Source organism: Chenopodium album, chromosome 1 (assembly GCF_948465745.1).
Source record: "Chenopodium album chromosome 1, dcCheAlbu1.1, whole genome shotgun sequence".
Lineage (NCBI taxonomy): Eukaryota > Viridiplantae > Streptophyta > Magnoliopsida > Caryophyllales > Amaranthaceae > Chenopodium > Chenopodium album.
The window spans coordinates 89,587,947-89,611,415 of NC_137834.1; the positions used below are offsets into that span (position 1 = coordinate 89,587,947).

General features: G+C 38.4%; 4 protein-coding genes across 4 annotated transcripts; 1 reads left to right on the top strand and 3 right to left on the bottom strand.

Moving 5' to 3' along the window:
• The first annotated feature begins 685 nt into the window (after positions 1–685).
• LOC145562388 (nucleobase-ascorbate transporter 11-like) lies at positions 686–5,970 on the top strand. Its single transcript, XM_081622651.1, has 10 exons — positions 686–1,605; positions 2,198–2,295; positions 2,415–2,585; positions 2,983–3,083; positions 3,203–3,338; positions 3,491–3,541; positions 3,959–4,246; positions 4,502–4,736; positions 4,850–5,130; positions 5,520–5,970. Exons 1-10 carry the CDS (start codon positions 1,005–1,007, stop codon positions 5,739–5,741), a joined length of 2,184 nt encoding a protein of 727 aa, XP_081478777.1. The 5' UTR covers positions 686–1,004; the 3' UTR covers positions 5,742–5,970.
• A 121-nt stretch (positions 5,971–6,091) lies between these two features.
• On the bottom strand, positions 6,092–7,861 carry LOC145562394 (12-oxophytodienoate reductase 3-like). Its single transcript, XM_081622662.1, has 3 exons — positions 7,503–7,861; positions 7,230–7,360; positions 6,092–7,027 (listed from the first exon to the last, which is right to left on the bottom strand). Exons 1-3 carry the CDS (start codon positions 7,745–7,747, stop codon positions 6,231–6,233), a joined length of 1,173 nt encoding a protein of 390 aa, XP_081478788.1. The 5' UTR covers positions 7,748–7,861; the 3' UTR covers positions 6,092–6,230.
• An 887-nt stretch (positions 7,862–8,748) lies between these two features.
• LOC145562411 (12-oxophytodienoate reductase 3-like) lies at positions 8,749–11,294 on the bottom strand. The gene is made up of 3 exons (XM_081622685.1): positions 10,533–11,294; positions 10,206–10,336; positions 8,749–9,732 (listed from the first exon to the last, which is right to left on the bottom strand). The coding sequence occupies exons 1-3, from the start codon at positions 10,787–10,789 to the stop codon at positions 8,936–8,938; spliced, it is 1,185 nt and encodes a 394-aa protein (XP_081478811.1). The 5' UTR covers positions 10,790–11,294; the 3' UTR covers positions 8,749–8,935.
• Positions 11,295–11,436: 142 nt separating this feature from the next.
• Positions 11,437–16,646, bottom strand: LOC145562402 (putative U-box domain-containing protein 50). Its single transcript, XM_081622672.1, has 9 exons — positions 16,244–16,646; positions 16,002–16,114; positions 15,748–15,875; positions 15,200–15,623; positions 14,104–14,244; positions 13,471–14,013; positions 12,679–13,389; positions 12,414–12,582; positions 11,437–12,058 (listed from the first exon to the last, which is right to left on the bottom strand). The coding sequence occupies exons 1-9, from the start codon at positions 16,413–16,415 to the stop codon at positions 11,961–11,963; spliced, it is 2,499 nt and encodes an 832-aa protein (XP_081478798.1). The 5' UTR covers positions 16,416–16,646; the 3' UTR covers positions 11,437–11,960.
• Positions 16,647–23,469: the final 6,823 nt, after the last annotated feature.

Here is a 23,469-nt window from a genome sequence, read left to right on the forward strand (position 1 = left end):
GTTAATAGGTGGTGTTATTGTGACCGATTTTCCCTAAAATTAGTTTGATGTGATAGGATTCATAGGAATATTTATTTAATTATTTTTTATTTATTTATTTTGGGCATGTCACTTGAAAAGTTGTCCAAATTTGATTGATTCAACCCCACTTTCTAACTCACTATCTTAAACTCCTCTTTAATTTGATTGTGTTAGGCAATTTCAGTTTGTCCTACCAAGTTGGGATAATGATTCTTAGTTTCTTACTAATTAAATCTTCAATTTATACCACTCTGAACTTAACTCTATCCTTGAACGATATATAAATAGAGAACATAATATATGTATCTTATAATCTAACACTTTGCATCTTCTAAATAAGAGGTTTTTTTTTTCCCCTTATGATCACTTTATGTGTATCTTATAATCTTCTGATTTTAGGTGAAGAAAACAAGTTCGACATTCTATATCTGAACCAAAAGACTTCTCATCTGAATTTGATTTGGCCCGTGTCCAAATCAAACAGCCCGACTGTGCCGTACCCACCACCCAGTTAGGGTCCGCAAGATTCTTACCCGCCCCAATCTTCCAACGGCACAAAAAGTACATTTATCAATGAAACATTTTTATTACAGTTCCACTTCCAAACTACTTTATTTTACTCTCATTTGTAAATTGTAACAATCAACTGATAAACAGTTTTGCAGGTTAGAAAATTTGAATAGGAACATGCTAAAAAACAAAAAGTGGCAAATTCAAAAGATAGATTAAGAAATCAAAGATGCTCTCATTATCAATTTCATCTCCTTTACTCTCCTAAAAACTTCATTGAACCACCAAACACACTTCATAAATCATAATTACATGCCACCATTTCCTAATTATGTTGCTAATTCACATTATTATTAACTCTTTTGCTTAATTTTTACTCTTTCTTCAAAATCATTCCTTTTCATACTTCAATCTTAGCACAGTACCCCAGTTCAAATCTTCAACTAAAGCTTGTATTTAAGCAATACCCAGAAATGGTAAAAGGGTCAAGCTCAAAAGCCATGGATAAGTCTAAAAAGCAAAAGGGCACAAGTTCGAACCCTACCAACGACGTAAAAATTGAGACATTTGTTCCAAAGAGAGATCATGACCCAAGAGATTTAAGATCTTGGGCTAAAAGAACTGGGTTTGTCTCACTTTTCTCTGGTGAATCAACTGCTTCAACTTCAAATACTAGGAATAATTTAAGGAATGAAAGAGTTGGGAATGATTCCATTGAGGAGAGAGAAAATGATGGTAATAGAAAAAGAGGGGAAACAGATGCTGAAATTCAGCCACTTGGTAATGGAATCCAAAGGAATAGGAATGGGAATGGGAATGGGAATGAGGAAAGGAGGGAATTCAATGAGAATACAGATGTTTTGGGGTCTATAAATGAGGAAAGGAGTGTTGGGGTGGATGAGAATGGTAATAATGGAGGTGGGAATGAATTTCATGAAGGTCAAAATATGGAGTTTAATGGTGAAAATGAAGGGGGTTTGTATGGGAAGTCCCCTAATTTAGAAGACCCAATTTTGGGAAGACAGCCTAAGGTTTTTAAAGTTAAAAGTGGGATTTTGGATAATCCTGGTTTTGGTGAGTATGTTTTATTTATTGTTATTTGTTTTATAAGTTTATAATTTTGCCTAGTTGCTTCATACTTAAAAGCTATTGCTCCATATTTATGATTTTATAAATAAATATATAAAGAACTTGAATAATCATGCATGATTCTTGCAATGAATTGGAATATGACAAGATAAAATGACTTGTTACTTGTTGATAAGAGATGATAGTAAGATAAAATGACTTGTTAATTGTTGATAAGAGATGCTAGACCTGAGGCATAATGTTCTGTTGGAAATTTGTTATCTTTAGAATGAAAATGTTGTTTTATTGGAGCTTCAATTAGCATTGGGCAGCTTTTTCGTGTTAGACGAATGGTTTGGATGAGATGAAAAGTCACACGGTCCTTGAATCCATACATAAAATAAGATTACCCATGTTCTGTTCTATCAGTTTTAATATCCAAGGTTTTAAGCATGAAACACTAAATCTATTGAGTTAGCCAGCAAGGTGCCTTTCATATTTTCATATAATCATCGTCGTTGTCTTGTAATTTTCTTCTTGTGAGATTACTATCTTGTTTGTGTAGACTGTGACTCATATTTGGTTCTTTGTATGGCAGTTCCAGTAATCTATTATGGTTTCCAGCATTATTTCTCAATTGCTGGTTCACTTGTTTTAATACCTCTTATAATGGTACCAGCAATGGGCGGAACTGATGTAAGTATCTTGTTGCTTTTGTCTAAAATTATTACACCGTATTTTGTTTATAAAGCAAGACGAGTGTACTGATATGATGAAATTTGTATCTGAAATCAATTTGTTCTTCCATGTCTCAGAAAGATACAGCAAATGTAGTGTCCACAGTGTTGCTGGTGTCTGGCATCACAACGCTGCTGCATTCATTCCTTGGGACTTGTCTTCCTTTGGTACAGGGAGGCTCATTTGTATATTTGGCTCCAGCACTAGTTATTATGAACTCTGAGGAGTTTCGCAATCTTACACAGCATGTAAGTTTTGTTTTGATTTTCTTTATTTTTATTTTTTTTGTACTTCATATGTTTTAAGCTGTAGACTAGTAGAGATAGGCAGATATCAATATATCAGTGTCTTCACTCCTTAAAACACAATTAGTGTAGGATTAAAATGAAATTTGATTGTATCTTGAGAAATATTCAGTATTGTTTAACAGAATTGTTAGGGATATAACGACATCCAACTCATTCCATGTAATATAGCTTATGAGTGTTTACCTGTCTGCCTCGTTAATAAGTGATCTAAGTCAACTTACTGGTTTCCATGAGATGAATTCAGTAACACAGAGTCCTGCTGCTACTCTTCATTTATTAATGTTATTGCCATTCCAATGACGTATTTTTCTATTTTATACCATTTAATGAAATACAGAAATTCAGGTACATAATGAGAGAACTACAAGGGGCTATTATGATTGGGTCACTTTTTCAGTGCATGTTGGGATTTAGTGGTCTTATGTCTTTGCTATTAAGGTATGTTAAAGGTTCAATTCGAAGAATAACTTTTGAAAAGTCTCATAGCCTACCTTATCTCTAGATAATATTTTTATTTTAAGTTTACATCAGTGTTCATTTGAATGTTTCTACTGCAGGTTGATTAACCCGGTTGTGGTTGCACCAACAATGGCCGCTGTAGGTTTAGCATTTTTCAGCTACGGGTTTCCTCAAGCTGGCAGTTGTGTTGAAATAAGCATACCCCTAATAGTGTTGCTTCTTTTCTTTACCTTGGTGAGCCGTCTTATTGCTATAAGTGGTTGTTGTTTGCTAAACTGAAATCTGATTCACATCCATGGTGATATGAGTTATCCATAAATGTAAAAACTTCAATGATTATTCAAGATTTTGAAAGCTATTTGATTTTTGTTTCCCCTGATTTTCAGTACATTCGGGGAGTATCTATATCAGGCCATCGAATTTTCCAAATTTATGCGGTATGTATGTCAATTTCCTGTCTAGATTTTCTGGTAAGCTGCATGTTACTGCAGTCTTTCCATAATAACTTCCATAATTTTGAATTTATGCAATCATAGTACTGAGATAATCTTCCTATTTATATTGTGGGGCATTGGTCTGAGCTCTGATTCTTTTGTTAAGTTGTATTCTTTCCTATTTTACAAGGCAGATTGATTGGCTACTAATACTTTAGCTAACTCTGCTTTTTCCTTCGTTTAAAACAAGGATGATATACCAAAATGAGCTCTTTGGAATTTCTTAATCATTCTAATTTAGTAAATTTTATTAATTGAAACATATACTTCGTATAGAAATTGAGGGGCAGGAAATTTTCTGCAAATTTAGCTGGCTTTTATTTAGTTATTTTACTGACCTGTGTCTGTAAACATTTGCAGGTGCCGCTTAGTATTATGATTGTATGGGCATATGCTCTCTTTCTGACAGTTGGGGGAGCCTATAACTTCAAGGGTTGCAGCCCCAACATCCCAAGTTCGAACATACTGGTTGATGCATGCATAAAGCACGCATATACCATGAAGCACTGCCGTACAGATGTTTCAGATGCATGGAGTACTTCTGCTTGGGTCCGGATTCCATACCCATTGCAATGGGGCATCCCTATCTTCCGCTTCAGGACCTCTATAATTATGATCATCGTATCACTCGTTTCATCAGTAGATTCGGTAGGTACCCTTTCTTCTAGGATGGTATTGCTCATAGATGTCCAAATTAAAAAGAAAAGAAAGCTTCTTACATCAAGGAAATCTATTTCTAATGATAATTGATTATGTGCTCCAACTTTGCATTTATCAAAATTTACTTTAATGTGGAGTTCTTTAGTAGTTTACCACTTGAACTGTGAATCATATTGTTTTCTGGTACCATTTTAATCACGTGATGAATTTTTAGTACTCATTGAAGATACATGTAACGAGCAGGTTGCAACATATTATTCTGCATCATTAAAAGTCAATTCAAAGCCTCCAACCCCAGGAATTGTGACTAGGGGAATTGGGATGGAAGGTTTTTGCAGTTTACTGGCTGGACTATGGGGTACCGGAACTGGATCAACAACTTTAACTGAGAATGTGCATACAATCAGCATAACTGAGGTAGCAAATCGAAAGGGTGTACAGCTTGGTGCTGTTCTTTTAATTTTTTTATCTTTTATAGGTAAAATACATCTTGCCACACAGATTCAAGACAATTCCAGTTAAATATTTCTTGTTTCGTTATAATTTTGTGCACCACTTAGTAATGTATATCAATATGTTTTTTGACTGCAGGAAAAGTAGGTGGTATCCTTGCTTCCATTCCACTAGCACTTGCTGCATCTGTGTTGTGCTTCATTTGGGCCCTCACTGTAGCTCTCGGTCTCCTAAATTTGCAATATACTCAAGCATCTAGTGTCCGAAACATGGGAATAGTCGGTGTTTCCTTGTTTCTTGGATTGTCCATCCCTGCATACTTCCAGCAATTTCAACCTGAGATAAACCTGATTCTTCCCAGTTATCTAATTCCATATGCAGCAGCATCAAACGGGCCAATTCACACTGGCAATAAACAAGTAAGTAGTGCTTTTATGATACAAGGAAACTGGCAATTCATAGATAATTAGTCGAGAAAAGATTTTATGTGGAGTGTTATATCTGTACAGTAATTGAATTTATTGTTTGTGCCTTGTAATGCCTGAACTTGGTCTGGAATAACACTTTAAATAGCTTACCATGTCTCGAATCACTGTTTGTTATCACCTCATGTGAGTGTCCCTTCTTTCCAGCAGTCCAAATGAAGCTGAACTTAAGAATTTTAGACACATACATCAAAAGCATATGAAGAAGTTAGTTTATGTTTTTATTATAGGCACTCTCATTCATATTGGTTTTTCTTGCCTTTCCATATCTTTTTACCCTGATTTTCTTGGAGCTGATTTCTTGTTTCTCTTATATGTACCAGTTTGATTTTGCCATGAATGCTCTCTTGTCTATGAACATGGTGGTGAGCTTCTTGATTGCTTTTGTTCTAGACAACACCGTTCCTGGCACCAAGCAAGAACGAGGGGTATATAAGTGGTCAACTTCTGAAGATTTGGCAACAGATGCTTCTTCCCAAGCCAGTTACAAGTTGCCTAGTGGAGTTAGTCGTGCTTGTTGCTGGGCAAAGTGTCTAGGTGTATAACCTCAGCAGTTGGTTCGTGCTGCTTCTTTGGGCTTTTGCTTCTTTTTGGCCGTCTCTTGAACTTTTGGGTCTCGTGGTATGGCTCAACTGGGTGAAGGGTTTCCTACAATTAATTCACCCGATTTTGGGATTATTGATCTAGAGTTTAAATAGAGTTAAGGAAATTGCACAAGCATACTAGTTCATTATAGGAAACAAATGAAAAGTCTATGTATTGACATAATATAAAGTGTATGTCACATGCCTTGCAAGTTACAAGAGTAGAGTGTGAAGTAGGAAGTGTGAATTAATTTAAAGAGAAAGTTGTGTTTATTCAGCAAGATTGTAACTCAGAAATCAATGAAAAAGGAAAAAAAAAAAACTTCTACTTGCATTCTTCCTTCCATTTTTGATCCATTTGAAAAGAATTATTATGTCTGTTATGCTTCTTCTTCTTCAGCAGTCTATCAAATACTAATCAGTTCTTTTTACAAGCTAGTTATTCCTGTATCAGGGTTCACTATTTTCATCCAAGAAGGGGTAGTCAGTGTAACCCAATATAGGATCATGGGTATAGAATGTAGCAGCATCATATGCATTCAATGGAGCATCAATCTCAAACCGACGAACCAAATCAGGGTTTGAAAGGAAAAACCGGGCATAAGCAATCAGATCAGCATCATCATCAGCAATGGCTTTCATCCCTAGCTCTTTGTCGAATCCTCCGCTGATCATGAAGGTTCCCTGGTATGCTCTCCGGAATTCTTTCAGCTGCTCAGCTTCTTTCTCACCAATGCCATGGGTAAGCGTTCCTGCTTGAATTTGCAAGTAAGAAAGTTTAAGTCCTATTTCTTCTTGCCGTCTGTTAAGTCTCTCCAGCACTGCTAAGCCTAAAGCAAGTGTGTCAGAATCATGGGCGTCGTGGGTGTACATTGTTGGTGATATTTTCACGCCGATTCTCTCAATCCCAATGGCTTCAACTACAGCATCTAGAATCTGCATCAAGAATCTGCATCGATTTTCAAGGGATCCGCCATACTGATCTGTCCTATCATTGACTCCATCCTTTAAGAACTGGTCAATGAGGAAGCCATAGGCTGCATGAAACTCAACCCCGTCGAAACCTGCTTTAATGGAATTAATGGCTGCTTGACGGTATTGATCAATGATCTCTGGTATCTCTGAAGAAGTTAAAGCTCTGGGATTTGAAAAATCTGATGGTGATCCATTAGGCAGTATCACTTTCCATCTGCTTGATATAGGTTTGTTTGTTGAAGATATTGGTGGTACACCTCCGGGTTGATATGCTATACCACAAGAAATGAAGAGCTCACCAGGTTGGTATGAAAATTCTGATTTTATTTTTAACATTTTAATGGCTTGAACTGAAAATGATCTCGGATATTAATTCTGTAAGATGCTTCATAAAAACTACTCCGTATCTTAAGTTACTTTGTTTGCGAAGTGATGAAAATTAAATTTGGTGAAGAACAATGAATTTAAATGTACCAAGGTGTGAGGCGCGCCCCACATGCCACAACTGACAGAAGATGTAAGCCCCTTTGGCATGAACGGCATCAGTAATTTTCTTCCATGCCTCGACTTGCTCCTCCTGGTAAATTCCTGGGCAGTGAGGATACCTGCAAAATTGACTCTTCTCCATTAATAAAAAGCCTATGATCAACTTTTGGGAAAATAGAGACAGGAAAGTCTTGAGCTACAAGAAGAGATTTGAAAATGATAATTGTTGTGTCAATTAAAAGGAGTAAAAGGAGAAGTTACCCATGAGCAGTAGGAGAGATGAAAGTGCCTTCAGAAATGAGAAACCCGCCATTAGTAGCACGCTGAGAGTAATACTCAACCATGGCATCATTAGGGATGCCATTCAATGCCCTACAACGAGTCATAGCCGCCATAACAACTCTGTGAGATAGGCGTAGCTCCACCTCCTTTCCCATCCTGTATGCACTCAATAGATCATGCTTCCTCATCACCTCTTCCTTTCCCGTTTCTTCCTTGGTGTTCATCTTTAATCTATCTTTTCGTCAATGATGAGGCTGCCGTCTATTAATCTATTATCATACAGCATATAAAACAGCATAAAAACAAGCTTCTTTGTCTTCAGGTGGTTAGTAACATCACAAGTAGTATGATAAAACTCTTCTTTAAGCTCAGTCTTTGACTTTGAACAATAAGAAAATATATTCTTTTGTCAAATTGCCAATCATACTTGTGACTTGTGAGCACTCTTTCATAGTGATATTAGATAATTACCTGCTACGTCATTAGTGATGCCAAGTGCTAACTAATTCACATTCTATGATTGGCTTGTCATGTATACGGATTTACTATTACTTTATTAGTATTCAGATCAAGATTTCATAACAAAATGTTAAGTCAATTTTGGTGTGCATGATGAAAAAATTATTAACCACTACTACTATTATGCCAATTATGATAATATATGGTTGAATTTAAAAGCTCATATTTTAAAGAGACTAAACTATTATATTCTGTTTTCAAAAAAAAAAAAAAACTATTATCTTCTACTGTTATAATGTCAATTACGATAGTATATTGTTATTTGGTCTTAAAGGGACTTGTTATATTGTTGAGGGATATATGCCATGTTGTCCTAGTTCTGTTAGACTGTTGCAAGTTCGAAAATCAGTCTTCGAAGTTGAATATGGTTAATGTGTATAGAGGTTAGAAAGCCAAATGAAATGAAGTTTCCAATGGAAACTTGGAAAGGGAATCACCATTTCACAGCCTCTCATAATGTTGGGGTGACTATTTAAAAATTGAAAGGTGGCTTTTTGTCATATTTTTAGATTTCCTGTTATCTTTTCTTGATGATGTTTTTATAACTTTGACAGAATCTCAGATCTCCAACCATTTTAGCTACTGCTGTGTGTAAAAAGCATGCAAGTTGTGATTTTAAAGAAGTAAATAAAATAGCAACTTTTTTAACTTCACTAAAACGAAAGTTAAGGTTTAAGATATTAAGTAAGAGAGGTACATAAGAGATGAAATTCTATGTTAGAGTTAGAACAGGAAATCGAGAGCATTTTCATTTAAACTTGTAGGCTTGTAACTGAGAATTCTGTTAGGAGTACATTCACTTGTATTCGACTTGTATTCTCAGGAAAAGGTTAATCAGTTACACTTCTTAGTTCTTAATAATCAACCTTATTTAAAAGCTAGTTTTCTTTCTCTCAAGGATGAGTGCTTTCATCCAAGAAGGGGTAATCAGTGTAACCCACTACAGGATCATGGCTATAGAATGTAGCAGAATCATACTCATTTAATGGTGCATCAATCTCAAACCTGCGGACCAAATCAGGGTTCGAGAGGAACAGCCGGGCATAAGCAATCAGATCAGCATCACCTTCAGCAATGGCCTTCATCCCCAGCTCTTTGTTGAATCCTCCACTAATCATGAAGGTTCCTTGGTATGCTCTCCTGAGTTTTCTCAGCAGCTCGGCTTCTTTCTCTGTAATCCCATGTGTAAAAGTTCCTGCTTGAATTTGCAGGTAACAGAATTTAAGCCCCTGCTCTTCCTGCAGCTTGTTAAGTCTCTCTACCACTGCTAAGCCGAGGGCTAGCTGATCAGAATCGTGGGCTTCTTGGTGGTACAATGTAGGGGATATCTTCACCCCGATTCTTTCTATTCCAATGGCTTTGATCACAGCATCGAGAATCTGCATCAGGAATCTGCATTGATTCTCAAGGGACCCTCCGTATTCATCTGTCCTGTCATTGATCCCATCCTTCAAGAATTGGTCAATGAGGTATCCGTAGGCTCCATGAATCTCAACCCCATCGAATCCTGCTCGAATAGAATTTATGGCTGCTTGACGATAGTGTTCAATGATCTGTGGGATCTCTGAAGTCGTTAAAGCTCGAGGGCTTGAATAATCAGAAAATGATCCGTCAGGAAGTAGAATTTTCCACCTAGTTGGTATGGCCTTGTTTGTTGAAGATATGGGCGGTCCACCGTCTGGTTGGTATACTATATCACCAGAAAATATCATCAGGTACTCCCATTTCACTATTATGTATCTTAGTATCAATGTTCCAATTTAAATTTTCCTAATACTTGTTAAATATGTAAGATTCAAATGTTTTTATTGCATCAATATTACTTGTGTTCATTCTCCAAGATGGTTTATTAAGAATTCTAATTACTCCCCTAATCTAAAACTAATTATATCATCCTAACTTCTCATATGTCCAGAATTAGTTGCCGCCTTCTAATTCATTTTTAAGTAGTGGCGCATCTAGTTATGAACCATTCTGCTATGTATTATGTTAGGAAACATGACAACAACAAAAAAATTCTGAACATCCTAAGATAATAATACTGAATATGAATATTAATTCCTGATGAAGAGCGTATTAATTGAAACTCCAAGAACGCAATATGAATTTGTTTTTATAGTGTCTGAGTAATAAGTAGATGAAGATTAGTGACTGTTAATATACCGTTGTGCGAGGCACGGCCTACATGCCACAATTGACAGAACATATAGGCGCCTTTGGCATGAACAGCATCAGTAACTCTCTTCCAGGCCTCCACTTGTTCCTCCAGGTAAATTCCTGGGCAGTGAGGATACCTGCAGAAAATTAACTCTTTTACATTAATATTCATCTCTGATTAGAGCTGTAACAAGTTTCCAAATTTAGGATTAGTGAGATTTTAATGTAAAAATGCTGAATTTTATGATAGTATAATGGAAAATTAGACTATTAGAGAAAGGAAGGACATGATCAAAGTTAAGAAAAGTATCGAAAATATTACAGTCAGTTTACCCATGAGCAGTGGGAGAGATGAAAGTGCCTTCAGAAATGAGAAGCCCACCATTAGTAGCGCGCTGTGAGTAATACTGAACCATGGCTTCATTAGGAATGCTATCTAATGCCCGACAACGAGTCATAGGTGCCATGACCACTCGGTGAGATAGACGTAGCTCCACCACTTTCCCGATCTTATATGCACTCAATAGATGATCAGATTGATCATTCCCCTGCAGTTCAACCCCTACTGCTGCTGCTTTTTTCCCCTTCATTCTTGGTGGTTTTAGTGTAGTAAGTTTGTTGTTTACAAGAACAACAGGAAGACAAATCCCTAATGACTTCTAGTGAATACTGTCAATCTGTCATACTTCATGGTTCCCATACTAGTTTTGGATCTTTAGTGCTATCTTTTAATTATTTGTGGTACATACAAGTTCACTTTAACTCTGTCCTGATCATGCGTGATTTAAAGCTGATGACATGAGACAAAAAATCTAGATTATTATGCACGTGGACAGTTGAGTATGTGGTGCAAACAAGTACTTACTACAGAGTACTTAGTTATCCCATCAAACAATGCATAACTTTAATCATTAAAAACATTTACTCATCAAAGTTGTAAAAAGTTTACATATTTTGGAGGCTAATATTAGTCTATTGGATTTTTTTTTTTTTTTTTTAAAAAAAAGTTTGCTCAAGTATAAATTATGAAATATAAAAGTAGTGTATGTAAATAAATAGTGCAAAAGTAAAAATAAATAAATAAATAAAAATAATAAAAAAATAATAATAAAAAAAAAATAAAAGACTGGGCCTTACCTAGCATGCTCTGATCTCATGAATTTAAGAGTGCTATTGAGCTAAATGTAACCTTTCCAATCAGGATTATGTTGCACATATCATCAAAAGATGGTCTTAACCTATTTGTTACTTTAAACTAGATAGACTTGAATAAAAAAAAAATAGAGTTAAGACAAATTTATTTACAAACTAGGACTAGTAACCTCATTTCAGTTCATGAGTTCAGGGTGAAGTAATGTGTAGAATTTAGCTAGACCTCACCAATAATGAGCTACTGCATTCTCATATCTCACAGAGAAGGTAGTCACAGACTCACAGTACTTGGCGACAACGCCGACAAGTACTAAATTCTCATCCTTCATCTCCGTAACCCCCTATGAGTCCTTGTGTCAAGCACTTTTCAATTGATTCATGAGAATATCATATTAGCAGACAATCTAGGCTGTTTTTCCCTCGACGATCCAAGTATATTTTCAACATTAATCTTTAGGGTATGAACAGAGAATATTGTAATACACAACATTTCAAATTTTTTTAACATTTTTACAATCACAAAGTGAAAGAAGTACAACAAGACAGAGAGAAGTTATACATTCCCATTCTATTCTTGTACTCTTAAGATATAATGAAGCAAATGCCCTTCTAAAATATCTTATACACACACATATGCGGAACACTGAGGGAAAACTTATCGCCATCACCTGAAGAATCCATATTTTTGTGTAGATAGAAAAACTTACCTGTGAAAGGAAAAAAAAAAAATAGAGAAGGTATAACTAGAACATTGTGAATTTTATAAATATTTATAAAAATAAGATCTTCCTCTGTCAATAAATAATAGGCCACATTGCATTTTTATATGGGATATACTAAAGTAAGATATTTAACTAGCCTATATTAGCTCTAATGATACCTTTGACTAAAAACTGTAATGAAATATTATGGTAGGAAATTAGGGATGTATAAACTAACTATAGAGAAAAATATTTTCAGATATTTCTATTCTGTTCTTTAAAAATGACCTCTAATCAAATGTGGCCTACTAAATAGAGATTGAGATATTAGTACTGTTAGTGTATTAGGATGTGTTATTACGCCAGTCTTGGATGAGAAAACGAAGATTGTTGTTAGGAACGAGATGTCTGTGCTTTAGCTTCTGGTTGGTCACAGGAGAATTATGGTGCCCCTGTCGCACCCATTCTTCTATGGCTTCTAGCTCATATGAGTATCCATCTGCTGCTATATGTGGATTGTCCATTACCACCTGAATTAAATTCATTGCACGTACATTATACAAAACTATCTTTACTCAGACAGCAAGTATAGGAAGTCGTGTATGCAAGGAGTTAAGGTCGCTAACCTGAAGTAAGGGGCACAAGAAATTGGAAGGAACTTGACTCCACTCCTCGCCAGAGGATGTACCATCTTCACTTCCCATATGATATTCTCGTTTAGTTATCACATCATCAGCCTTTTTCTTTAGTCCATTCAACTCTTTAGTCACTGAAGACATAATATCTCCTGCACTAGGCTCTGAGTTTATGGACCTACATTTCATTGCTAGCTTCACAACCTCCTCTACCAAATCTAAAGGCCAATCACCTGCATTTTCATCCAAGGCTTTGAGGATGACCTGACTATTGTCAATCATCATAGCCTCGTGATCAAGCCTAGCCCAGTTTCTTCCTGTAAGAAGCTGAAGCAACAAATCTCCGAAAGCAACCACATCTGATTGCATATCAGACTCATGACACTCATCAGGGCTTGGTCTGAGTTCAAATGAATGGAGCTTGGCCACAAAATTACGGTCCAGGAAGATGGTGGATGGATTAAGTTCACTACATACTATGGGCATGGGTTTCGCAAGGTGGAGGAATCTCAATCCCAAACTGACTTCGGCTGCAATATGGATCCTCTGGTGCCATTGGAGTGCCCTGCCTTTTGTCCTTGAGAATATGATGTCTCTGAGGCATCCGTTTTGCATGTACTCAAAAACTAAGCACTTGAGCTCTGAGCAGTAGCCGATAAATGCTGTGACTTGGGCATGTCGGATGTTTGCTAGGAGATTCACCTGCTTCAAAGTTCGATTTAGATACGAGAGCTAAACAAAAATACAGGCACTGGCAAATAAAAGGATATGTGGGTGTTTTACCTTTGCTTGGAAAAACTCCTGAAACATATGATCATTGGAATCGAGCACCTTCACTACAACAGACAGGCGATTGATCCTGCCTTTGTACACATTAGTCCAATTTCGTCCATATGTCAATCTCCTGTATGTAGCAAGGTTATCAGTAGCTAATCTGATCTCATCTGCACTGAACTCCCTGTGGCTGCAGCTGACCTGATCACCCATCCTATTAGCCGAGCCAATAGCATCCTTTTCTTTGCAAAACTCGATCCTCCTTTGGAACACATCTCTCTGCTTTCTCAACTCCTCGATTTCTCTCACTAGCTCAGTTCTTTTATTGGCTGCATTCTCTAGCTTAATCTCAGCTTCCCGCTTAGCAACTGAGGAAACTTGGAGTTTGCTAGACAGCTCAGATTGGAGCTCGACTAATGAGCTTAATCTGTCCTTGCTCTCTTGCACATCAGCTTGGATTTCATGAATCTGCTCTTTGGTGTTGTCTATGTCTTTGGTTAGTTCAGTTCGCGTTGAGATCTCTTCTTCTATTTGAGCTTGGAGCTGCTCAGCCTGTACAAAATATCAGTATTTGTATTCAGAGATATCTATCACAGGATATCAGGTGCATATCAACTAGATATATCGAGAAATTCTAATTACCCGGTGATTGCACAAGCAAATAGCCCATGAAGCTTTGGCTTGTCTGTCTACTTCAGCCTTGGCTGCATTTTTATTCAACTCAATCATAGCGCGTGCTGCTTGTAAATCATTTTTCAGAGTTTCAGTTCTCTCACCAGGACTCTGTAATAACAGAACATCACTACATCAGTTACAGTTTCAGGCCATTAAGATGATCAGGTACCAAAAACATAACAAACAGTACTAAAAATACTTCAGCATTACAATATCACCAATTTAGTTCACACAATTTGTTGTCATCTTTTTCCCCCTCAATAAGTCAATAGCATCTATTTTTATTTTTTGAATTGTCAATAGCATCTAATTCAATAGAATGGAATTTTAGTCAAGGATGACCTCTCTTTCTAAACTTTGACTTTTTTTATTTTCTTTGTTACAATCTTGAATGCATAGTATTTTTTATAAAACGGAGGGAGTACTACTAACAAGAAGGTACATAATTGAGTAGATGCGAATCAAGGGTAAACGTGAATACTTGATAGTATAGTCAAGCTATACGGTATATAATTTTGCAAAATCGAAGGGTAAGATAAAAGGGATCCTAACCTTCATGAAAAACACTGAATAAAGACTCGTAACTCAATTGGACTTTCTACCCATAAAAACATCAGACGACACCCAACCTTGAGTAGGTGCACGTCGAATCCCAACCTTCTCCGTTCAATTTTCAAATAAAAAAGAGCTCCATGTATGAAAATCTTCACACAGCACATAGGACTTCTTGCACCAATAAAACAAATCAACTTTATATCACCAATATTCAAATGCTTCAAAGTCAAAACATGAGTAGCATAAAAGGGGGCCATCCAAAAAAAAAAAAAAAAAAAAAGGTGGTTGTTGGTACAACAAGACAACTAAAACCAAGGTATCATCTTTATGCAATTACTAGCCCAAACCCAAACACTACGTCCATATTTGATACTACCTCCGTTACATATTATTTGCAACGATTTGACATAAAGTAGAGAGGAAAAATGTCTAATCGTTGCAAATAATGTGTAACGGAGGTAGTATTTCTAACAAGAATATAACATAGAAGTCGGTACCTAAAACATACCTGTATACAATCAACGAACATGTCTTGCACATTTGTATTATTTTCCTCGGCATCATCTTTATCCTCGTCCTTTAAACTTGACTCTAACTCATGGAGATACTCCTCGATATCTTGTTCATATAATTCCCATTGATTAGTAACCGTCCTTGAAAGAGGGGAATCCGAATCCAAACTCGAACATCGTGATGAGGGGTATGTTGGGGAATTCACTTGTCCATGGGATAACATTTTTCCTAACCAACCTTTAAAATTAGTTTTTTGCTTATATTTTGCCACAATTACCCCTTCCTCATCTTCCATGTACCCTTCATCATTTTCTTCCTTAAGCATTACCAATTTTCCTCTGCTTAGTATGAATAATTCACAGAAATCCGGCTTTGATCGATGAACGTAAAACGACCCGCTAATCGCGTTCTTTGATCTCCTGTATAATTTGATCAAGCCATTGAAAACAAAACCCACAAATTTAATCAATATATACTTTTAGAAAAGAATTAAAATTTATAGAAATAAATAAAGAATTAGTATAAGATTACAATTAAACATACCCTGATGATGATCTCATAAATGTCATTCCCATAACAAGCTTAGTAATTTTCTTCTCTATGATTAAGTCAACCACCGTCTTTTGAATTGGTTCATCATGGTTATTAATATTATGCACCTCTGCTTTTACCTGTTAAATAAAATTCATAAAATTTTAGCTTTGACTAGTATTCTAATTTCACGAGTTCTTGAAAATGTTGCAATTAATTTGAAACAGGACGAATATAAAATCGACAAAATTAATAAAGGAGCTTACTTTTCCACAATAGGCAATGTATCTGGATAGGAGTTTGTCAGTTTTCTCTTGTTCACATTTCCTGAGAATCTGAATTTTATCATCACTTACAGAACTTGCAGGAAGCTTTCCAACTATAGAATAAAAAAAAAATACATCATCATAATTCATTAATGTATGATCATATAGTATAATTAAACAAACTAAAAATATAAAAATTATTAAAAACCCAAAAAATGACAAAAATGATGGAATTTGCTTACATGGGGTATCAACAAATTCAAAGGAAGAAGAATTATTGATGAAGAGAATAATAATGGAGATAGGATGATGAGAACCCCATTTTTTAATAACCCAATTCAAAGTCAAACAACCTTCTTCTTCTTGCATTTCATTACTCAAAGCCACATATATTTTCTCATGAAGCTGCATCATGTTCGTGTTCGTGTTTGTTCTCGTGTTTTTGTTAGTCGATTATAGATAATAAAATTGATGACTAGGGAGTGTGGTTTATTAATAACCTAAACCCCATTTTTTTGAAATGATGTGAGAATTGTAGTGTGAATGCTACGTGTTCGTACGTGAAGGTGATGGGAGAGGAGAGAGAAAATGAGAGGATTTGGATTGGGAGGTTTTGATTTTGAGGATTGAAATTTCTAAGGAAAGTGTTCTTTTATTAGGCTGGCTGACTTGTCTTCTTAAAGAGACAGGTTTTTTTTTAAAAAGGTTTAAGACTTTTTAGTCGTTTGATTCACCAATTTGGATGATTGGATCCTTAGTTCTTGTCAATTTTTGGGTTTTGTAATTAAGTTATGGATGGATGTGGCCGTTTTGTTGATTTGGCTTTGTTTTTGTCTTGTTGATGACTTACGACGTGTTATGATTTAGAACTTATAATTTAAGCTCAAAAGATAGTAATGATAAAAGATTTTTGAACATAAAAATGAGTCTAGTAAATAATACGTAATTCTGATCAATTCACGTTTTGATGGGGACAAACCAATGCTAAATCGCCAACATTTAATTAATACACGAATGTGACATTATTTAGGATTTTAAATAGAGTTATATGGTGTCATTGTTGGTTGAAGAATATATAAGAATATCCATGGATTCCATGGATAGAACTGCATTTTAGAAGTCATGAGGAATTTGCTTGTAACTTATAAAACACCTCCCAAAGGACCCCAAGGGTTCGATTGTGACCTTTATCATAAGACAGCAGGCAAGAAAAGTTAGCACTTATATTGCCGTGGAAATTAGATTTATATTTTAGTATTATCTTTCCAAATTATTATACTCACATAAATCACATTACATAGTAACGAACTCACGACGGAGGCGGTGGTTGGGCCAAATGCCCAAATCTACATGTTTTCCCCATTTGGATTTTGGAGAAACAATTGGTCTTGGCTGCACTCTAATGCAGACAAGATAGCTACAACAAGTGAGGCTCAAAACACACGGCTCAAATAAAAAATGAACATTTAGTTAAAAAAATGAACATGAAAAAATGAATATTTAATAGCAAAAAATGAACACGTAAAAAAATAAACATTTAATACTAAAAAGTTTATATGTTATAAGGAAATGATCATTTATTAAAAATGAATCAGATTATCATATAATCATATATTTGCTAGACCATGACCTTAAAAATGAACATTTAGTTAGAAAAATGAACACATTAAAAAAAAAAAAAAAAAATATTCAGTAATAAAAATGAACACGTAAAAAAAATGAACATTTAGTAATAAAAAGTGAACATGTCAAAAAACAAAAAAAAAATGAACATTTAATATATTAGAAATGAACATTTATCATACAACCATAAGATTGGGATCATATACATCAGAAATTCTCCAACTTAAAGGCAAATTCGTTGTAATATCATATACTTCTTCATCACTTCTTACTTGTTTCTTCATTAATTCAGAGTCTTTGTCTTCTACAAATACAATTAATCTGTACTCACTAAAATATAACAAATAATCAAAATTCATAACCATCACAACATATGTTCATAATAATTATTTAGAATGTTCATAATGTATAATCATCAATACAGAAGTTAAAAATATAAATAATTATTGTTTCGGGGGTTTTTGTCCCTCGGGAGAGTTACAACACTGAAACTGGATCCAACTGAAGATGCCTGTACCTGCAAAGCAAACGGACCGCCGGATGGTCGGTGGTCCGCCTCCGAAGACTAAGTCAGTAAATATTCGGAGATAAAATGTGCGGAAGTAAAGTTATCTGCTTGGATTCCAAGCTCAGGTAAAGTGCTGTGTGTTCCCTGAAAACGACAGCTCTGTGGTAAGTGACGTATTGTCTCGTATTGTGTGTCAAAAATTCTCTCTTTTTTCGTCTCTCTTTTTTCGTGTCTCTTTTTTCGTCTATCGTCATAAATGACGTAATGTCCCTATTTATAGGGAAGAGTGTGCCCTCCTAGGATCTCGTGACCTAGGAGTTAGGTCACGCCGTTTTGCGGCGCCTCGGGATTTGGGCCTTAGAAGGCCGCCATCCCAGGGCCAATACCTGAGTGACACGTGTCACTGTGCCCAAAAGGATTCTGAAGCACCTTTTGGGTGACACGTGTCGCCGACTGAATGGTCCCTGCTGGACCTTCAGCCCACGTAGGACGGAGAAGAGTCCTCCCTCCACATGTCATCATTCCGTAGGTCCAAATGGCACCTATATGGAGGACACGTGGCACTTTCTGATTGGGCCACTTGGCCGGGTATAAAATACCCAAATCATTTGCCCCTCACAGGGGACACGTGCATTGCACGCGACTCCTGTGACAGGTGTCAGTATCTGAGTGGTCAGATTCAAAAATTACTGGAGGGAAAAATTAGGGTTTTTATCCCCTATAAATAGTAAGGTTTGACCCCCTCTTGGATTCACACCTTGGCGAATCTCTGGAGAATCTTGGACTTTTTGACTTAAAGAATCTCAAAATTCCCTAAGCGTTTTTCAAGCATCCGACACTCGGCTACCAGTTCGACTGTTCTTTAGTCAACCAGGCGTCTTTCTCCCTTCTTCTAAAGGTAACGCCTGTATTTTCTTTTTACTCTTCATTTTTTCTTTGTTTTCGAAAAAATGGTTCCCCAATTGCATGCGGCACGGCGTAGGATAGTGATCAGCCGGTCACCGGGGACGGCTGAGTCTAGAACTAGCAGTGCCGAATGCTTGGCCAAAGACCCTGCTTTGCGAACTTCTCCGAATCCGACCGTTTCCGTGTCTGTGCAGGACACTATGGCCAGAATCAAAAGAACAGCAAGACAGTGTAGCTCCGATGGAGTTTTCTACCATTCGGATGGGTCGACTGTTTTTTCAGACGGCTCAATAAGAGTGCCTCGAAGTGAGCTGTCGGAACACCCTGACAGCCCTTCCTATCTTCCTCCTACCCCCACTTATTACCATTCGCCCACATCTAGTGGAACTCCCAGTGATGGAATCCTAGGGGAGGCGGATGAAGAATATCAACCCGGGCCTTCTGGACAGGCGCCGGAAGAGAGTCTAGGGGAGGACCCCGCTGGCACCAGTCGGCGGTCCCCTAGCTCTAATGAGAGCTCTGATGACGAGTCGGCCTCGTCATCTTCTTCAGAGAATGCCTCCGTAAAATCAGAGGAGGCTAGATCAAACATAGATTCTGCCAGAGAGTCCCTGGCAGTGGATAGAGGGGAAAGCTGGGCCGAGCCGAGTGCTTCCAGGCGCTTGGAGAGAGCCCCCTACTATCAGCATGTTCCGCCAGGCAGGCGGAGTGCCATGGCATCCGGCCTTGCCAATTTTAGGCGCAAGGTCGTCCTAGGCTATGGCTACACTTTGTCGGTCCCTAACGAGGGCGACACCATAACCTGGCCGAGCCTGGCCAGCTATCAAGACAAAGCATTCGGCTGCTATGAAGCGGCCTTCCAGGCTGGCCTCCGCTTCCCTCTCCATCCGGCCGTGGAGAGGATCTTGGACGGATACCAACTAGGTATCTGGCAACTTGTACCCAACTCCTGGATCAATATTCTGGGGTATGTTGCCGCCTGTGAGATGCTGCAGGTGGAGGCAAGCTTTGAAGCGTTCGCCCATATGCACTATCTGAGCAGGGCGCCTGCTAGGGGCGGTGAAGGCTGGTACACCTTGACCACTTGCAAGGGGTACATGATGGCTGTTGGCAAAGAGAACAAGTGGAAAGACTGGAGGACTAAGTTTTATATAGTCAAGTCTGCCGACAGCCGCCTGAACCAAAAGTATAACAGGTGGAATAAGGATCCACCTCTCCTAGCAGGCAGGAGCGCATTGCCGCCTATTCCCAGGCGGGCAAAGGAGGAGATCATGGACGCGGGGTTGTTTACCGTGTCCGTGTGGACGAATGATGAGGGGGACAAGGAGGTCACCCCTCAATGCTATCTCCCTTTGTACAAGTGGTTTGAAGAAGGGACATTCTTAGCCGCCTGTGGGCTAAGTTCTGAGATGCCGAGAGGTAGTCGGCCGTCTGTTTTATATGCAATTTACTTCCGCTTTTCAGTACTTGTTTAATGATGCTAATCACTTGTTCATTTTTGCAGATAAAGCAATGGAAAAGCTCTCGGCCACAAGGAAGCCGGCTGTATCTGCTGCTCGATATAGGTCGAACGTTTTAAACAGGGCAGAAGTAACCACTCACACCAAAGTGGATGAACAGAAAACTGGCGGCACCTCCAAGGTAGAAAATTGCTCTTTCATTTCTGACCAATATTAAATTTGCCCGAATGATTTCTAACTTGCGTTTATCTTGTGTTGATGTAGGGTGCGCCTTCCAAATCTCCTTCAAAACCATCCGACCCTAAAATCCAAAAGACTAGGGCGGGTGATGTGAGCGCATCCGGCAAGGGCGGCCGGAAGCACGTTGCTCATAAGCCCAAGAAGGGCCCAAACGCCTCTCCTCTCGAAGCTGAAAAGGAGATCAGCAAACCGGATGCCCAGAGGGCATCGAAGGGTGGCTTTAAGCAACCCACCACTGCTGTCGGCTCAGCAGGAGAGAAGAGAAGCCTGGGGAGAGAGGAGGAACAGAAGGACGACGGTAAAATTCATTCGCCCCCCTTGTTCTCCCATATAGATGTACTTTAGTTATTTTCTCTAACTTTCTCTCCTTCTCAGTTCCGGTGCAGAGGCCGACTGTAGTCCAGATGGCCAAGTCCATGCTGAGGGCGGTCGATCCTGACGACAAGGCGTCTGTCAGAGGAGTCGGCACCCTTGACTTGGATGGCATCTTGGGGAACCTCTGCGAGGTATGAGTTAGCTCAAGCAACTCTCTCTTTTTTTTTTTTTTTTTTTTTAAGCATTATTCCTTTTTCCGCCTAGTTTTAACCATTCGGTTCTTTTGCAGGCCATGCTGCGCGTCCAAGGGCTCAGGCAACCCCTCAAGGAGAAATCCAAAGAGGTAACAGTCGCTAAAGCTCAGGCCGAGTCCGCCTTGGATCGAGCTCAATTTGATATTGCTCAGAATGAGTATCTGACGCTTGATATGATGTATTCGCAGGCGGAAGCCAATATGCAGGTGAAGAAGGACCTGGACTCGGCCCGCCTGCGCATCACTTCCCTTAAGAAAGAGATTACAACTCTTAAGGAGAAGCTCGAGCCTCTTCAAGATGCCAAAGAAGAGGCCGAGAGAGCCAAGCAGAAGGTGGGCCGCCTGGAGCAGCGCCTTAGCAACCAGGAGCATCAGCTGAAGTCCAAGTTTGAGTCCGTGGCTGATCAAGAGAGAGAGGCTCTTGTTAAGCAAATGATGAGCGATTATGAAGCCATCATGCGGGACACTTGGGCGGCTGTTCAGCCGGACTCGGACTATCAGATTTGGAAATCCAAATTTGACGAAGCCAGCAAAGCATTCGACGCTCGCCTTATTGAAGAGGCTGAGAATGCTGAGGCCGAGGAAAGTTCTGGGTCCGACTCTTCTGGGGAGTCGTCCTCTGGTGGCGAGGAGGAGGATCAGGCGGAGGAGCCAGAGAAAAAGGAGGAAGAGCAGCCGAAGGACGACAAGCCGGCTGCCACTGAAGAGGCTCTCCCCTGATCACTTAAGCTTTTTATTTTTTCTGTTTCTGTGGCCGAATGGCCAAGTACTTTGTTTTTCCGGCCTGCGTGCCGAGTATTTGTATTTTTACCGACCGAGGGGTCGGGTAATTTGACAATCTTTCTGGCTTTGCCAGGTAACAATCTTAACCAATCGTCTGGTGACGATTGGTCTTTTTTAATTTAAATCCTTCGGCTATTTGGCTGAAGTTATCCATATTGTTGTTGTCCTTTGCATTTTGAATTTTTCATTGCATGTTTTTGGCTAAGTATTATAACCTGTATACCATGCGAATGTTCTATGCGAATGTTCTTGCCCCTGGACGGATGTCGGGTGGTTTCGGTTTATTGGATTGATTGACTTAGAAATTTTTGATACTTAGAAGAGTATGCATGGTTTCTAAGTCAATCAATCACTATGGTGATTGCCCCAAACCACGCGGCAGACGTCCATCCAGAATTGGCAAACATAAGTGTTCATTCGGCCATTGGCTCGAACTAACTCAAATTTTCAACTTAGCTAATTTGCTAAGGGTAAACCTCCGCTTGTTCTGCCCCATAAGCAAAAACAAGCGCCTCCGGCCATAGGCCTCTTTGAGATAAAATGCTAAGTTTGTAACTTAACCAATTTTCTTTAAAAATAATTGTCCGCCTGTCTTGCCCCATAGGCAAGGATCAGACGTCATCCGGCCAATAGCCTCAATAATTGCTAAGTAGTTAACTTAACTTGTATAAAATATTCCGCCTGTTTTGCCCCTGAGCAATAACAGGCGCATCCGGCTTTATGCCTCAATTAGCCTCTACTCATGAAACAGTGACGACTGCGTTAAATAGAAAATTCAGGTCTTTTAGATTTCACTTTCGATTAAAACAAACGACTGCGAATGCTGCCTTAGCATTCGGTAGGGCCGCTTGATATATTCGTAGAGCAATGTGCCACCCAAATGGGAGATGCTTCTCCTCGACGAATTCGCCCAAATGGACGTCGCCGGTTATCTGACTCATGTTGGAGCAGACGGTCATGCTCATGTTGGAGCAGACTGTGACCATTCGGTCTCTTTTTGTTTATTAACATCCGGCCATAGGCCTCATCATGTTTTTATCTGGCCTTAGGCCTCTTAAATGATCAAGTAAATATTCATCAAGTGTTGGTGTAAACTTGATGAATTTCGTAGGGACGACTGTTCTAAAACAATCGGCTCCTTCAGAGGGATTGGGGCGTCTGCTGTTGGGACAGACGTTTTCCAGACATATTGGCCGTCTGTATTTGGTACAGGCGGCACTTAAAAAACTTAAATATAAAGATAAATTGGGAAATGAAGGCATATTCTCATTAACTATACGTGAGATTTACAATATTGAGGTCTTTACATTCGTACTTAGAAGTAGTACTTTTTCAAGTTGTCTACATTCCAAGTTCTGGGCAGCTGCCTGCCGTCTGGTT